Source organism: Haliotis rufescens, unplaced genomic scaffold (assembly GCF_023055435.1).
Source record: "Haliotis rufescens isolate VD_foot unplaced genomic scaffold, xgHalRufe1.0.p SCAF_120, whole genome shotgun sequence".
In the NCBI taxonomy this organism is placed as follows: Eukaryota; Metazoa; Mollusca; class Gastropoda; order Lepetellida; family Haliotidae; genus Haliotis; species Haliotis rufescens.
In genome coordinates this window covers 128,064-145,709 of record NW_025963803.1, presented here as the reverse complement: position 1 = coordinate 145,709, position 17,646 = coordinate 128,064, and the positions used below count along the sequence as shown (strand labels likewise).

At 40.7% G+C, this 17,646-nt stretch overlaps 1 protein-coding gene across 1 annotated transcript in view; it reads left to right on the top strand.

Moving 5' to 3' along the window:
• The window catches only part of LOC124115424 (ras-related protein Rab-27A-like), a 76,098-nt gene extending 62,575 nt beyond the window's left edge, over nucleotides 1–13,523 (top strand). The window contains exons 3-7 of the mRNA XM_048393891.1: nucleotides 3,779–3,885; nucleotides 7,589–7,674; nucleotides 8,461–8,688; nucleotides 10,102–11,590; nucleotides 13,003–13,523. Coding sequence (XP_048249848.1) covers nucleotides 3,779–3,885; nucleotides 7,589–7,674; nucleotides 8,461–8,688; nucleotides 10,102–10,297 — 617 coding nt within the window. The 3' untranslated portion in view covers nucleotides 10,298–11,590; nucleotides 13,003–13,523. The remainder of the gene's footprint in view (nucleotides 1–3,778; nucleotides 3,886–7,588; nucleotides 7,675–8,460; nucleotides 8,689–10,101; nucleotides 11,591–13,002) is intronic.
• Nucleotides 13,524–17,646: the final 4,123 nt, after the last annotated feature.

Genomic DNA, 17,646 nt, shown 5'->3' with positions numbered 1-17,646 from the left:
AGCCTTGTTTAACTTCATCACATCGTCTTCATTCTGAGAACGCCTGGGGGTGAAGCTGACCTGGATGTAAATGTGGGGAAGATATGGGAAGTTAGGATTTGACAGGTCAGTACAGGGGGGATATTCAGAGGCAGAATAGGGCCTCATTTCCTGCAGTACTGTTTGTGTGACAACTGTCGTTAACTTCCATACATCAGTGTATACTTGCATTAACTGTAGCACAATCATCAGGCTCTGTTCTACTGAGGCTCTGTTCTACTAAGGCTCTGTTCTACTAAGGCTCTGTTCTACTATGACTCTGTTCCACTAAGGCTCTGTTCTACTATGGCTCTGTTCCACTAAGGCTCTGTTCTACTTAGGCTCTGTTCCACTAAGGCTCTGTTCCACTTAGGCTCTGTTCTACTAAGGCTCTGTTCCACTTAGGCGCTGTTCTACTAAGGCTCTGTTCTACTAAGGCTCTGTTCTACTAAGGCTCTGTTCTACTAAGGCTCTGTTATACTAAGGCTCTGTTCTACTATGACTCTGTTCCACTAAGGCTCTCTTCTACTATGACTCTGTTCCACTAAGGCTCTGTTCTACTAAGGCTCTGTTCCACTAAGGATCTGTTCCACTAAGGCTCTGTTCCACTGAGGCTCTGTTCTTCTATGACTCTGTTCCACTATGGCTCTGTTCCACTAAGGCTCTGTTCTACTAAGGCTCTGTTCCACTAAGGCTCTGTTCCACTAAGGCTCTGTTCTACTAAGGCTCTGTTCCACTGAGGCTCTGTTCCACTAAGGCTCTGTTCCACTAAGGCTCTGTTCTACTAAGGCTCTGTTCTACTATGACTCTGTTCCACTATGACTCTGTTCCACTAAGGCTCTGTTCCACTAAGGCTCTGTTCTACTAAGGCTCTGTTCTACTAAGGCACTGTTCCACTAAGGCTCTGTTCTACTATGACTCTGTTCCACTAAGGCTCTGTTCTACTATGACTCTGTTCTACTATGACTCTGTTCCCCTACGGCTCTGTTCTACTAAGGCTCTGTTCTACTATGACTGTTCCACTAAGGCTCTGTTCTACTAAGGCTCTGTTCTACTATGACTGTTCCACTAAGGCTCTGTTCTACTATGACTCTGTTCCACTAAGGCTCTGTTCTACTATGACTCTGTTCTACTATGACTCTGTTCTACTATGACTGTTCCACTAAGGCTCTGTTCTACTAAGGCTCTGTTCTACTATGACTCTGTTCCACTAAGGCTCTGTTCCACTAAGGCTCTGTTCTACTAAGGCTCTGTTCTACTAAGGCTCTGTTCTACTAAGGCTCTGTTCTACTATGACTCTGTTCTACTATGACTCTGTTCCACTAAGGCTCTGTTCTACTATGACTCTGTTCTACTATGACTGTTCTACTAAGGCTCTGTTCTACTATGACTCTGTTCTACTATGACTCTGTTCTACTATGACTCTGTTCCACTAAGGCTCTCTTCTACTAAGGCTCTGTTCTACTGAGGCTCTGTTCTACTATGATTCTGTTCTACTATGACTCTGTTCTACTATGACTCCGTTCCACTAAGGCTCTGTTCCACTAAGGCTCTGTTCCACTAAGGCTCTGTTCCACTAAGGTTCTGTTCCACTAAGGCTCTGTTCCACTGAGGCTCTGTTCCACTTAGGCTCTGTTCCACTAAGGCTCTGTTCTACTATGGCTCTGTTCCACTGAGGCTCTGTTCCACTGAGGCTCTCTTCCATTAAGGCTCTGTTCCACTGAGGCTCCGTTCTATCTCTCTGTCCACTAAGGCTCTGTTCCACTAAGGGATTGTTCCACTAAGTCTCTGTTCCACTAAGGCTCTGTTCTACTAAGGGAATGTTCTACTGAGACTCTGTTCCAATAAGGGACTGTTCCACTAAGGCCCTGTTCTAGTAATAAGGCTGTTCCCTTTTAAGGTACCGTTTCACTAAGGCTCAGTTCTACTAAGCCCCTTTTCCACTATGGCTCTGTTCCTGTAAGGGACTGTTTTGCTAAGGCTCTTCTTGATAAGGACTATGTTCTACTATGGCTCTGTACCACTAGGGCTCTGTCCCACTAAGGCTCTGTTCTACTAAGGCTCTGTTCCACTAAGGCTCTGTTCTACTAAGACTCTGTTCCACTAAGGGACTGTTCCACTATGGCTGTTTCAGTAAGGCTCTGTTCTACTTAGCCTCTGTTGTACTAAGTCTCTTTTCTACTAAGGCTCTGTTCCACTAAGGCTCTGTTCTACTAAGACTCTGTTCCACTAAGGGACTGTTCCACTATGGCTGTTTCGGTCAGGCTCTGTTCTACTTAGCCTCTGTTCTACTAAGGGTGTTCCCATTTAAGGTACCGTTCCACTGAGGCTCTGTTCTACTAAGGCTCTGTACTACTTAGGAACTGTTCTAAGAAACTGTTCCACTAAGGCTCTGTTCTACTATGGCTCTGTTCCACTAAGGCTCTGTTCTACTAAGGAACTGTTTCACTATGGCCTTGTGCTACTTTTTGCCTCTTCATCATGTGAATGCTGGGTAGGTAGATGCCTTTGTCTCTGTTAATGTCCAGCTTGATTGTTTGGGTATCTATAGTTTCTTGAAGGTTCCTTTTTCCAGTAAATGGTTTGGAATCACTAGAAAAAGACAAACTACAGAACCCCGAAGAGAAAAACCAGACATTAACAGAGACCAAGCATCTACCCATCTTCCCGATGCAAGGGAGTTAATTGACTTAAATAGTCCAGTTTCCACCCTTGTCATACTAGGCTGGAATGATGAACTAACAAGTCTATGCATAGTCCAACCAAAATCATGTAATGAAATTGACATCTGAAGTAATTAAGAAAGAAAATTTGTGGATATCAACTTCTTTATTATGGGGAACACAACATTTCGGAGTATATACTTCTCCTTCATCAGGTGAATTAATGCTATAAAGCAGAGAACATTTATATGTACCTGTAAGAACAGTAAAAGTAATAAGAAAACAAAGGTGGAAACTTAACAAGAGAAGACAGCAGTTACTTGTCGCTGATAGGGGATTAGCAATGGACAATTGGAAGCCAGGACTTAAATTAGCACTGATAGTAAATAACAATGTAAATGGACAAATGGAAGACAACTGATAAAGGAGTAAGCTATTCTCCGAAACGTTGTGTTCCTCATGATAAAGAAGTTGGCATCCGTATAGTCTCTTCCTTATGTGGGGCGGCCGGGTAGCCTAGTGGTTAAAGTGTTCGCTCGTCACACCGACGACCCGGGTTCGATTCCCGGCATGGGTACAATGTGTGAAGCCCGTTTCTGGTGTCCCCCGCCATGATATTGCTGGAATATTGAGCGGCATAAAACCACACTCACTCACTTACTCACTCACTCCTCTTCCTTATGTGCATCACTTATAAATGCCATTCAAAGACTTCTGAAGTAAGGGGCGGTCGGGTAGCCTAGTGGTTAAAGCGTTCGCTCGTCACCCCAACGAACCGGGTTCGATACCCGACATGGGCACAATGTTTGAAGCCTATTCTGGTGTTCCCCGCCGTGATATTGCTGAAATATTGCTAAAAGAGGCGTAAAACCATACTCACTCATTCACTCACTTCTCAAGTGATTGTTTGCGATATTTCAAGTGACATGATTTGTCTCTTTGTTTTTGCAATCTCTCAATATTTATAATGCCTGATTGTGGGCAGGTTACCATGGAGATGTTGAGGCAACACTTATCGGTCAGCTGCCCGACTGTCTTTTGGGGTTTTAAGATTACTTCAAACTGTGAACCACGCTAAATGTCTGTATTGTTTGCAGGTGACTCGGGTGTGGGGAAGACAAGCTACCTCTACCAGTACACAGACAGCATGTTTAACTCCAAGTTCATTTCAACCGTGGGCATCGACTTCCGGGAAAAGCGTGTGGTAAGCAGTGTTACCTCATACAAGGAGAGAGAGAGAGAGTTGGTGTTTTTACGTGCGCTTTCAGACTTTATGCGTATTTCTCACACGGGCCGACCAGGCCAATTAGTGGTTTTGCTGAGGAGGGTATGTCCGAAATGGAGGGGCAACCTGGGGGACATTAAGGTTGCGTATTTAATTTTGGGGAAATTTTGAATTTCATACAAGGAACATAGAGGTTCCATTTCAAAGGTGAAATTGGGTTAAACGTTGCGACCAAGATTATTGCACTTATATAGCCACGTGCATGTACGTGTGTGTGTTTGTTTGGCTGCTTGTACTAGTCCGGACTTATGCCGATTTATAGTGCTAGCTCACTGAGATACCATGCCGCAGTTTATCATGAATTCCCCACTCAGACACAGTATACTGACTTCGAGCCGACCAGTCCTTGTTTTAGGCCCTTAATGCCGAGCGCCAGACAGGGTAACAACAAGTACCATCTTTTAACGTCTTTTGGTATGACGCGGCCGGGGATCGAACCCCGGACCTTCCGCTCTCTGGGCGGATGCTCTACCACTAGACCACGGAGGCGGTCCCATTTAAAAAATTGATCGCAGGGCTATATCTGTCCTAACTTCTATACCTCAGAGTTATGATGGGCGTGGGATTACCGATACCTTTGTAAAGAAGGCCCTGCGTGGGCTCTGTGCCAGATTGTGACGTGGGGGCTACGACTGCTGACACGTCTGCCATTTATTTTGACACGTGATGGAGATGGAGTTAATGATGGCTTTGAGAAACTGGGTTCCTGGCTTTGATCGTTAATGTGAGCTCAGCTTGGGATTTCTAGTGATCCTGCTGCTATTACATAGTCCAGTGCAATTCCCAGAAAATGTCCTGATCCCCTGCAATGATCTTGTATTGTAGGTCAGGCACAGTCTGTGCAATAACCTGGAGTCTACTGGCATGAACATAGAACCTAGTATCATTTTCAGCAGAATGGAGTGGTATTATATGGACTTTTATTAGCTGAGCTTAGTTGACCCAACGGAAGTTTACTTGACTGGGGCTACGGACCAGTGGGTAAATTCGCAGACAACATTCCAGAGTTTAAGAGGGGAATTGTTCTTATTAAAATATTTTGTTCCTTAAAACACCAGAAAATATTTTGCTTCAGGGTTTACCACAACGGCAATAAATGTTGCAGGAAATGCAAGCTGTCATGAAAGACACTGTTGTCAAGAATAATGGTTCCAGAAAATACCAGGAGAAAAATAATAATTAAACATGTCGCAGGGCATGCCAGCTGTCAGGAATAAAACTTCAGAAAACACATTTGTATGTCTTGAACCAGTGCCCCCCCCAAAATATCCTGTTTCTGGCAAAAATATACTACTTTAAAAAAGTAGAGGACAAATGATATATTTTGTATGAGGGTCTGTCTGGTAGCCTAGTGGTAATAGGGTTCGCTCGTCACGCCAAAGACCCGGTTTCGCTGGGTACCTGGGAAGGGTCTGGTAATGGGGGGTCTGGTAATGGGGGGTCGGGTTCCCGTGTAGTAAATCTGGACTCGTCCAAACCCTAGATTGTAGTATTTATGTCAGCTATTGCTATAATGACATGTGGGATCCGCACATGGAATTGCAAACTACTGTTGAGAATCACTTGCAAAATGAAGTTTAGTCGACAATCGAGCATGATCGAACAATTTCAAATTTGGCCCTTTACTTTGATGTCATCACTTAAGTTTCTTCTCTGTCTCCATCAGCTTCAAAGGTTCATTTTATTATGATCTGGTTGGTTGGTTGGTCTGGTAGGTTGGTTGGTTGGTTGGTTGGTTGGTTGGTTGGGTGGGTGGGTGGCTGTTTGGTTGGTTGGTTGGGTGGCTGTTTGGTTGGTTGGTTGCGTGGTTGTTTGGTTGGTTGGGTGGCTGTTTTGTTGGTTGGTTGGTTGGTTGGTTGTGCAATATTCCAATATTAATGCAATTGTGAATTAAATGTGAGTGGTCTTTGCTCGCATTGATCATGTTGATTAAACATGGCATTTATATCTCAAAATGACAATCATCAATAAGATGGCCTCACTTCACATTTTGTCAAGCAGAAATACCAACTTGGACATAAAAACCAACAACTCTGTATATTCCACATCACTGTATATTGAGCAGCACTTGTAACAAGTATATAACAATGTCATTCAATCACTAGAAATTACATAATGGACATCCTGTGGCCTCACAGAAGCAATTTTCTCTGCACAAACTAGTAATTCCACTTGGGCTTGGGGAGGGGTGTGTGTGTTTGGGTTGGGGGAGTCATATTGAGTCACATTTTTGGCTAGGGACCAGCAAGCACATTCATTGTGGGACGCATTCATTTCAAGATTTACCGTACATGAGGATAGTCTGTAAATATACACGTCTGGACCAGACAACCCCGTGATTGACATCAAGACATATAATCTGCCAGGTAACAGCCAGGGGACTATATGTGCAGGTATTCATGCCTTGTGTTGCTTCAGGTGTGTAAGACATGGGATGTAGGGCAGGGATGTGGCCAAATTTACTACCCGGGTACCCACCCCTCTATTACCCTACCCACACAGGTACCCCGCTTTAGGTCTCAAGAGATAGATAGGTATAAAATATCCAATTAGGAATAGTTTGACCGTAGCCCTGGCAAAATGTATTTAGATACACGTATTATACGATCTGGTCATGCATACACTGAAGTTGACTGAATTTTATTCTTTATTTAAACATCTAAAAGTCAGAAGGAATGTGTGCATTGTCAGAAAGAAATGTGAACATTAGTGATATGTAGTGTAACCATGGACCTCTAGATAATTTTTGTCAATAAACAATATATCACGTGACTAACCACAGGTCCGGGTAGTCCTGTGGGTACCCGGATCCTTCTCAGTACACACCCGACCCGAGTACCTGAGTTACCCGTCCCAGCCCAAATAGGATGTGTAACAATTGGAAGCAAGGCCGTAGTTAATTTTTTTTGACAGGGGTGGCAAATATTTGTACAAGTATCACGTGTCCCCAACTTGATTCAAATAAAACTGTGCTACGGCACTGGGAAGGTACCCCAACAGAAGCCAACACAACAACGACAGCAACACAACGACGAAGGATAGTCCTTTTGACTTATTATAGTTGCTAAGACAGACAGACAATAGTTTATTAACGTCTCACTCCTGTACATACATAAAACAGCTTTATACAACCTGACATAGATAAAATGTACAGAACCATTCAATAGAATTATTATAGACGAATTATCACAGAATTTATACATAAATGATATAAAGATGATATAGTAAAAAGTTATCCATATAAAAGATGTTTTCTACGATTAAGAATTAAAAAGCAGACTTTGGCAAGTATAAAACACACACTGGAGTCACTGAAAATAAAACAAAGTTTGTCGACATCAGGCATATCTAAAACATTATAAGATTTAGCAATACATTCATTAAAAAGAGTTGCCCTGATATCATGCGCAGTGAAACAAAACATGGACCTCGTCTTCTACGCTGTCATTACAGTGAAAACATCTTCTATTATTGACAGGTACACCTTCGTATCGACCGGTTTCCACTCGAATAGGAGCCACACCACATCCAAACTTGGCTAGTGCCGATCTATAGTTTCTGGGCATCTTATTTGAAACATAGTATTCTGCTAATGTGCTCTCTCTCTATCTCTGCATGACAGGTTCACCGAGTGCCAAGTGTGGACGGGTCAGTCGGGCGGAGTCAGAGGATACACTTGCAGCTGTGGGACACGGCTGGGCAGGAGAGGTACTCAATAGACGTTTTGTTTGTTTGTTTAACGCCGCACTCAGCAATATTCTAGCTATATGACAGCGGTCTGTAAATAATCGAGTCTGGACCAGACAATCCAGTGATTGACAACATGACCATCGAACTACGCAGTTGGGATACGATGACATGCATCAAGCAAGTCAGTGAGCCTGACCACCCGATCCCGTTAGTCGCCTCTTACGGCAAGCATGGGTTGCTGAAGACCTATTCTAACACGGGTCTTCAAGGGTACAATAGACATCGGCAAAATGGCAGTTACATTCCTGTCTTAACACAAGGAATTACGTATTATCTGTCCTCAATGAATGATTGGTTGTTTGTTTGTTGTTAAACGCCACACACACACGATTGCAGCCATATGATGGTGGTCTGTAAATAATCAAGTCTGGGTCAGATGATCCAGTGATTGACATCATGATCAACGATCCGCGGAAATTGGATTATGATGACATTAATGATGTTTTCGTTTGTCTGTTTGGTGTTTAACGCAGCACTCAGCAATATTCCAGCTATATGATGGCGGTCTGTAAATAATCGAGTCTGGACCAGACAATCCAGTGATTGATATCATGAGCATCGACCTAAAATATTTTGGGTACGATGACATCAAACATTTTTTTGTTTGTTTGTTTGTTGTTTAAAGCCGCACTCTGCATTATATCAAAGTATTGGAATCATAACAGTCATAGCCTGAGGTCATTTGCTATCAGTTCTGTCACTGTAATTTTTTGGAAATCCTTGTTACTCTGCTTTTGTTTCTAGGTTTCGAAGTTTAACGACAGCGTTCTTCCGTGACGCGATGGGCTTCCTGTTGCTGTTTGATCTGACGAGTGAGCAATCCTTCCTCAACATCCGCAACTGGCTGACCCAGCTGCAGACCCACGCCTACTGCGAGAACCCCGACGTGGTGCTGCTAGGAAACAAGTCCGACCTCGAGGACAACCGCCTCGTATCTGAGGACCGCGCCAGGGAGATAGCAGACAAATATGGGTAAGTGTTTCAGCTCCGTCAGTTTTGAAGCAGCCTTGTGTACAGGCCTACCAATGGAAACCAGCGGAGAGCAACCTTACTATGGAATATGTAGACTCTTTAGATAGAAATAGCCACAAATTACAAACAACACAAAAGCCCCATAAACTTTAACAGTGATTTGTCAAATTGTTCTGTGCAAAAAAAGTATCCGATAATACACAAAAGTGCTGCCACATAACCCAGGTTATTGTTGTCATTATTTTGAAGATATATAGTAAAACCTACAATTGAAATAACACGAAATCAGAATATAATATTCGTAGTAAAATAGTAATTTAAGGTATTATTTTTTCCGTTATTGGGAGAACATGTGGGTACAGCTGATTGCTATTTCCTGCTTAGTTTACGAGGCAATACACACAGTAATTTTAATCCCTGCATACAAAACAATGCCTAGCTTATCAAGAAATACAATCGAAATGGTAAACCATCATGTCTGGTGATGTTTAATCGCAAATTTCACATTTTCTTAGACAAAGTTGTTATAGCATTGTTTATTCACTTGAGGCAATGTGATGTCGTTTTTTACGAACAAAACAAAGAGTTCGATGTAAGTGTCGGCCATACATAAGTCAACCCCTTTCTACAGAATCTTTTTTTCTGGTCCTCAAAATTCGGCTTATCTACGGTCATTTACGGTAGTCTGCGTCGTAATGATTAAAACCCACCACATTTTCAATAGCGACTGCAAGTGCAGACGAGGTTTGGTGCGGTCTGCGTGATTCACTGTAATTGTTTCCATTGCTGAGTATTTTTAATATTACCCAGTAAAGTAATGACATAAATCCTGCTGGGTATCCTGCAGGAAGCTGAAGCACTGTAAGTCCCCATCACCCCCAGCGGGGTGACCTAGCTTTGGTTACTGGTGGCCTGTGTTTTAAACTGTATAAATGATATTTGTTTTGCCCAAATATATTTGACAAATTTGCATTTAAATATACCGTATTCGACGTAATAAGCACCCAGGGCGCTCTCAAAATTAGAAATAGGGGGCTCTTATTAGAATATTATTTTGGTGGAAAAGATAAATTTCATGGTTTATGCTGACAGCCTGATTGTTTATATAAGACGGATATATTTTTCCAGAATTTAATTGCCAATAATTAAGGGTGCATAAAACACACGAGTGCGTATTATACATGAATAAATAAGTCTTGCGTACATTGATCAATCGGAAGGGGTGCTTATTGGGATTGTTCACTTGCCAATATATTAGCAAATACTGCCATGGGTGCTTATTAGAGCAGGGCGCTTATTACGTCGAATACGGTAAATGTTTATTCAAGACTCACTAGTGTATATATCAACTTGTTCTCGTTGCTGTATGGCTGAAATAACTCCCTCACATGCTCCTCTGAATTCTGTTTCCAGCCTCCCGTACTTTGAGACGAGCGCCGCTACTGGCCAGAATGTGTCCAAGGCGGTGGAATGCCTCTTGGATATGGTCATGACACGAATGGAGAAATGCGTGGACAAATCTCAGCTTCCCGGCAGTCGAAACAGAAACGGACACGCGTACGGACAGCATGACGCAGACGACTCGGAAGGAGGAGGCTGTGCATGCTGACATATGACTGGTCGATAGTGGTTATACCCTCATCTGATTGGACTAGGGAAGAAGATATGGTCTGAGATGCTGATTCACGATGATTGTGTGTCGAGGGATTGTCGGGATATAACACTAGTTATTCACTGCTGACTGTGATGTTAATACTTGTTAAATGCCTATCACTATATATGACCCATAGGTTTGATTTATGATGTATTATTACTGCATGTTTGAAATTTTATTTTGCATTTTTTTTGTATTCCTTGAGAAAATATTGGTTGTGAAAATATGCATTTTTAAATGTTCAGTATCCACATTCTGAGTGTAATGATTTTTTGCTGTAGTTCCACTGAAAGCATGAATATGTTTGTCTTGTAAATAGTATTATTATTTTATCATATGTTTGAAAACTTGTTAATTATGACTGTTGACTCATCGTTGATTATCCAGTGTAGTATCTGTAATGATAATGATAATGATAATGATAATTATCCTGGGCTCATTCACCCGTAGCTGGGGCGGTCGGGTTAGCTCGTCACACCGACGACCCAGGGTCGATACCCGACATGGGTACAATGTGTGAAGCCCATTTCTGATGTCCCCCACCGTGATATTGCTGGAATATTGTTAAAAGCTGCATAAACCATACTCACTCACCCACCCCCAGCATCGTTTTGAAAGGAACGTCACCCACCCCACTGCTCCCTCTCCAACTTAGCACAGAATTTCTCTCACTCCCATTAGGCTGATTTGATTGAATAGCATTTTATTTGTCATGCTATTTGAGTCGGACTCAAACCAAGGCTGTGATAGCGTATAGGTCCAGGGTATTAATTAGATGTGATGGAGGTACAAGCGATGGATGCTGGTGACTACAGCGTACTGTATTCGACTTACTAAGTGTGCATACGAACATTCCAACAAGATCCTTGATCAGGGTCAGAGGCTTGATTTTGTTTCATAGGGCCAGATGTTTAAAAAAATCAGTTTTGTTAATGGATTTTGATAGTGAAAAATTTGTTTGGCAGAAAATATATAATATATAGTGCATTGTTCAGGATTTTTACTATTCTATAAGTATGATTTGATCAGAAGGTGATACAAAATTTAAGATGCCAAATTTTGGTCGGTTTGGATCCTTATTAATATTTTTTGAAAGCTAGGCTTCAAGAGTTGTCTCCCTTACATCCTTATGTACACTTTACTTTTCACTTGGATCAGTGTTCAAAGACGTATTGCTTCTGTCCCCTATAAGGAAACATTTTTAGGAAAACCATTAATTCCAATTCCATATTTTTGATAATTGCCCATGTAGCAGGGTACCTTATATTCTTCCTATAATTATATCATTATTCATACATCATCATCATAATCATCTATATGTTCAATGTTTGTCTTGTCTACAGTTGAATATCAGTATCTAACTCTTTAAACAACTCAACACCCTTATTTTCAGTCTCTGGGAATCTCTCACCAGATCTTCCCCTTCAACCTTCTGTCTATCTTTAGACATTTTTTACACCTGTAGGGTTTCCCTCAGTCTATTTATATCTTGCATTAAGCACTTCCTTTGATGCTTAATGCAATCTGTCTTCTAATTGGCCACCCTGGTCCTCTACAGGTAGCTTCCTTCCATACCTGACTTCCTCCTCACTTCATGTGCTGCTGTTGAGGAGGAAGGACATTTTCTTTTCTTCAGGTATGGAATGGCCATATTTCAATCTGTTTTCATCTGCTTCTGTCAGAAATTAATATCTATATTAGGGTGCTGAATTAAATTGAATAATATATATATAATATCATTTAAAGTAATATTAAATTAGTAAATGGAATATTGATATTATAAAACTTGCTTGTAAAATAATTAACCACATGGTCCATTTTGGACCATGTGCTTTCCAAGTATCCTATAATGAACATATAACAGTAATTTAACATTAAAGTTAGTTTTAGTATAGTTTATCAATGGCTTTTGTACTTTTATATTTAAGATAAATAATACCTGTAAACTTGCAAATATATGACTTCATGTGCTGCTGTTGAGGAGGAAGGACATTTTCTTTTCTTCAGGTAGTTCTTCAACAGCAGCCACCCCCCTTGAAATAAATCCATTATCACCATCTGCCTGTGTCTGTGTTTCCCAACGGCCCGAGCCGGATACATACCACTACCCCGGCTACAAATTTGGCGCCCAACGTGGGGCTGAGCACGTTCATATTAAATTTGAGCAAAATAAGCCTCAGTACCCTACTATGCGGCCCGGGACGTGCCTTCTGTTGACGGGGGAGTATGTAGCAGGGCGTGGAGTCATCCCACAGATGACATCCTTACCTTGTCAGCTTGCTGACGGGGTTAACCTCTTTGGTCATGTGGACAAGGCGTCCGACCTCTGATCAGAAGGTCCGTGGTTCGAATCCCATCACGGGACTCGGAAATTTTATGGCCGTGACATTGGCGCCCAACGTGGGGCTGAGCACGTTCATATTAAATTTGAGCAAAATAAGCCTCAGTACCCTACTATGCGGCCCGGGACGTGCCTTCTGTTGACGGGGGAGTATGTAGCAGGGCGTGGAGTCATCCCACAGATGACATCCTTACCTTGTCAGCTTGCTGACGGGGTTAACCTCTTTGGTCATGTGGACAAGGCGTCCGACCTCTTATCAGAAGGTCCGTGGTTCGAATCCCATCACGGGACTCGGAAATTTTATGGCCGCTACACCCAGAAGCATATAAATACTTTGCTTCAGACGCTAATATTGTGAATCTGCTGTTTGGTGATAATATGTCCGTAAGTCAGTTAAAACTTATGCCACATTTACGTAAATCGTCCCCATCAAAACTCGCCTTTAAAGAAAGTTAAGGATCACCCAATTCTATATTATTACCATAGTCATGGTGTGACAGATTAACTGTAGTAATATGAAAGAATCAGATGATATTTAACTTTTTTAGGAGAATGTGTAGATTCTGTGTCACGTTGGAGTCCTTTAGTACCATTATATTTTCGTCTTTGTTATAGCTGAAGGAATTAATTCTTTAACAACTCTGTCAACCCAACATCAGTATATGGTGTCACAGTTTGATAATATCGTGTCCTTAATAGGCTAAATAAAGAAATATTCTTGGTTCTCAGGCACCGGCCACATCATCATAAAGTCCGCACGTTTCATATTTATTTCCATTTTCCAAAAATTAAAAAATATAATACACAGTTACTTCCCTTTATATCTCTTGTTATGGTCATGGCGGCAATAGGAGTTTGTTTGTATTTATGTAGGGAGGCCCTTTCCCAGGTTGATGGTACACAACTGTTTATTTACATATAAGTATGGTCAACAACAACAAAAAAACAAACCAAAAAACCTACCTGCACTATATTTTCAAAAGTCTTTGCCTGGGAACCAATTCTTTTATTTTTTGAAGCCATAGATATTGTGTGTAAAATATTATACATCATTCAAGCCTATAGGTAAAACCCTTAAATACATCAAAAAAATTATTACATTTATTTTGAAATCTCAAAATGTTAAATTCATTTTGGGGAAAAACCAACAGAATGATGATTAGATGAGTGAAAAAATGTTGTTACCCAATGAAAAATGTAATAACCCAATTAAAATAAAAACCTTCGAGTAAAAACTCAATTGCTCAAAAAGTTATCTGGAGCTCTGAGTCCAAAACGAGATGCAGATTAGTTGGATTTGACTAACGGTGATTAACCCAGGTGAGGTCCTGCGAGATCTGTTTGTATATATATCGTGTATCGTGTATATGTTTGAAGATGTCCCTCTGTACATGTATTTTCTTAACTATGCTAAATATTATTATATTATATGCTGTGTTTACATTTTCTTACAAATTCTACGACATGATTCCTAGTTTTGTATGTTCCGTGTCTTTGTTGGGTCTTTGTATGTGTGATCGACTGCATGATACGCACCAACAAACAATCTATATCACAATGTAAATGATCATTTAAGGGACAACTAGTTACTTACATTGCAGAATAGCCCCAAAACATTAGACAGTGTCTCCAGTAGCTTGGGTAGAGTATTTTAGGAAATACTTTGAAAGAAATATTTTGGAAATACTGAAATTATTTAAAAATTTAAAAATGCTTTTTTATCAATATTGGTAGAGTCCATACTTGTACAATCCTAATAAATATATGGTCCCTGAAGATAGAACTGTGTCTTAACCAACACATGATTACTGTTATGTTGTTTGTTAAATAATATTGTTTGGGGAAGTTGTTCTTTTAATGTGAATGTGTTCTTTGTGACATTTTTGCATGAATTTTGAATTGTGTTAAGTATTGTTACCTAAATGATTATATACTATGAGTTATATTGTGGACTTGCTGCAATGATGTATTGCTACAAGCCACCTTAACAATCCATGTTCCGCTCCGTGAGATTTCCCGCAATTGTACCTGCTGCCAATCATGTGACAAAGGACACGTTATCATTACCTGTGTCCGTCAGAGCGGACATGGTGAGAAACTTTCCAGCCTGTCTACACCCCGCTTGCAGCGATAGAAACTAACATTTTTAGTCCACTAGTCCTTACAATGATAACATATAGCAAAACCCTTAAAAATGGCAAATTTCTACTGGTCCTTAAGATACCTTAGCTATTGGGCAGTTTGGCAAGGAGTATAGGACTAGTGCCAATTTCTAATCCTTGGGGGGGGCACGGGTGGCCCTGTCGTCTAAGGCGCCGCGATTCGCTGTGCAGAGTTGCGTCCCTTGGGCACGCCAGAAACCTATGATTGTGGGTTCGCCCCGATTATGTTTCTGGGTTTGTCAGCACCATACCCGTGCTCGTTGGTTTCACCGAAGTGGTAAACGTCGGAGACCTGCATCACTTCGGGCTTTCCTCCCACATTAAGCTGACACGCCGTGATATGACTGGAATACTTTTAAAAGCGGCGTTAAACCCAACTCACTCACTCACTCACTAATCCTTGGGACTTGGCTCCGAACCTCTGTCAGTAACCAGCTGGTAATTATGGATGTAGACATGGACATGGACGTGGAAATACTCAACGATGAGTTTGACAGTAGCCATTTTGTCCTTCAGCATGTCCTTTGTCACGTGATATAACGAACGAAGTGGAAAGTCCAGTCTGTGCTCCCTCTGTTATTGTGATATCCTTGTTGATATATTTCATATTCCGTCTTGCTCAAATGTAACCGCTGCCACTCTTCCTATTTCTGCCAAAAGTGGATGGAATAAAGAAGCAGACCAATTAAGCCGTTATTACATTGGCTTTGTTGGTATTCTCATATGTTGGTATTCACATGGTGATATTCACACATTTTGGTATTCATATGTGTTGGTATTGACATGTTGGTATTCATGTGTTAGTATTCACATGTTGGTATTCACATGGTGATATTCACATATTTTGGTATTCATATATGATGGTATTGACATGTGTTGGTATTCACATATGTTGGTATTCACACATGTTGGTATTCACATGTGTTATTCACATGTTGGTATTCACATGTGTTATTCATGTGTTGGTATTCACATGTGTTGGTATTCACATATGTTGGTATTCACATCTGTTGGTATTCACATGTGGGTATTCACACATGTTGGTATTTACATGTCGGTATTCACATTTGTTGGTATTCACACATGTTGGTATTCACACATGTTGGTATTCTCATGTTGGTATATTCACACATGTTGGTAATCACATGTTGGTATTCACATGTCGGTATTCACACGTTGGTATACACATGTTGGTATTCACATATGTTGGTATTCACATGTTGGTATTCACATGTCGGTATTCACATTTATTGGTATTCACACGTTGGTATTCTCATGTTGGTATATTCACACATGTTGGTAATCACACATGTTGGTATTCACATGTCGGTATTCACACATGTTGGTATTTACACATGTTGGTATTCACACATGTTGGTATTCACATGTTGGTATATTCACACATGTTGGTATTCCTATGTGTTGGTATTCACATATGTTGGTATTCACATTGTTGGTATTCACATTAGTTGGTATTCCTATGTGTTGGTATTCACATATGTTGGTATTCACATTGTTGGTATTCACATTAGTTGGTATTTACATACAGTCAAGTCGCGTTAATCCGACACTCGTAAATCTGTCAATCGGCTTTATCTGACACTAATGATGGGAACCAATTAAATCAGTGGTATTTAGACTTAACTTTGTTAGTCTGACATAATCATACCAACCATGTCGGATTAACAGGACTTGACCGTATGTTGGTATTCACATATAGGGACAATGACCCAGAGTTTAATGCTCAGGCCAATATTATTTGTATTTGTTAGATCACCGATGCACTGACCCTATTTTCTTAAAAATCAGGAGGAAAATGATCAAATTAACAATTATTTTTTCCCTGCCGACACATCATAGACGCAAGATTATTTTGAGATTATTCGGTGGTTTAAAAAATCTATAAAAGTTCACAATTTGACATAAATATTTCGCCGAAACGTGTTAATAATATTTATTACTCCCTCCAACTTCTGACTTTGGAAAAATAACCTGGGGTACATTTTCGTTATACCCAGTACCACGACCCCTTCAGATTCAGCCACTCTTTAAAGAATGACCTGATTCTGACTTATTTAGACGTTGTACAGGAAGTATGCTAAGAAAATGCTTCCCGAATATTTATTCGATATGTCACTTTGACAAAAGTCAGACAGGTTTAAAGTTGTTAGACATGGTGGATTCGGTATGAGTTCTGACTTTCTGATTGGTCAATCATGTTGTTTGATTTAAGAGCTTTTGATGATTCTTCCAATCAAGTTGCTTCAACATGATGATATTTAAACATTTGTGTGAGAGAACATATTTCTGAATTTGGATGTGTTACTTTGGAGTAACCTGTTATCTATTTTTGTTGTTGTTGTTGTTGTTTAATGCCTTACTCAGCAATATTGCAGCTATATGATGGCGGTCTGAAAATAATCTAGTCTGGACCAGACAATCCAGTGATTGATATCACAAGCATCGATCCATGCAATTGGGATACGATGACATGTATAAACCAAGTCAGCAAGCCTGACCACCCGATCCCTTTAGTTGCCTCTTATGACAAGCATGGGTTGCCAGATTTGATCATTTACAGACTGACAGTGTATAGCTGGAATATTTGCTGAGTGCAGCGTTAAGCAACAAACAGATAACCCATCATTCACTATGGACAGATAATCAGTAATTCTTTGTGTATAATCAGTAATGCCAGTTCGTGTTGCAACAAAACCTCCTCAACCAACCACAATGGTACATCCAAGTATCACCAACCACAATGAGTATCACCCTGTTGGTCTTCCAAGTCTCCCAAGTCT